The sequence below is a fragment of the Volvox carteri genome (assembly GCF_000143455.1).
Source record: "Volvox carteri f. nagariensis unplaced genomic scaffold VOLCAscaffold_99, whole genome shotgun sequence".
NCBI classification, from domain to species: domain Eukaryota; kingdom Viridiplantae; phylum Chlorophyta; class Chlorophyceae; order Chlamydomonadales; family Volvocaceae; genus Volvox; species Volvox carteri.
Genome location: NW_003307642.1, coordinates 74,633 through 75,354, shown reverse-complemented (window position 1 = coordinate 75,354; position 722 = coordinate 74,633). Strand labels below are relative to the sequence as shown.

At 56.5% G+C, this 722-nt stretch overlaps 1 protein-coding gene across 1 annotated transcript in view; it reads left to right on the top strand.

Annotated features, from left to right (window-relative positions):
- The window catches only part of VOLCADRAFT_108223 (uncharacterized protein), a gene marked incomplete at its 3' end in the record, with an annotated part of 11,632 nt that overhangs the window by 10,236 nt on the left and 674 nt on the right, over nucleotides 1-722 (top strand). The window contains exon 9 of the mRNA XM_002958591.1: nucleotides 510-598. Within this exon, the coding sequence (XP_002958637.1) occupies nucleotides 510-598 (89 nt within the window). The remainder of the gene's footprint in view (nucleotides 1-509; nucleotides 599-722) is intronic.

Sequence of the window (722 nt, the reverse complement as noted above, 5' to 3'; positions counted from 1 at the left end):
ATTGGATAGAATTGGATTTATTATTGAACGAGATGGGGGCTAAATACTGGTTTCTTGTTGGGGAGGTGGTGGTGGTGGGGAGGGTAAAACGGGGTCCATCACCAGAAATTTAAGTCCGCATCCTTCTGCCGCTCCGGCGCGCTGCCGAGATGTGTGAGTGCCGTACCGTGCCGTACAGTGCGGGTTGGCGTCGGCGATGGCGGCGAGTATAATTCCATCCCGTCGATTACCGCGGGCCCCCCTCCAACCAACCGTCCCCAACCATCCCACCTTTACCACACCCGCGCAAAGCTCTTCCTGACATGCCCTCCGTCATCATTCGCCGGTTCCCGCCCCTGACTAAAACACACCCGTACACACGCACACATACACACACGCACACAAACATGCACACAAACATGCACACATACACACCGCACATACATACATACACACACCTGTATTCGTTAGTTTCTTTGTTGTAGTCTGTCACGACGGCTGTGAACCACAGGCTCTCCTTCTGCCACCAGCGGTTGACCTTGAGGCCGATCCGGGGGGGGAGGGAGGAGGGCAGGGACCCGCCGCCGCTGCCACCGGCGCCATCCACCGCCGCCTGCATGTACGTATGTATGTACGTACACGTATGCATGCGCACGTGCGTGAGGACCGTGTCGGGCTCAAATGCCCATGAAGAGGAGCTTAGGATCCGAAATAGTGCTTGTTAAGGTCCACCCTTTCGGTTA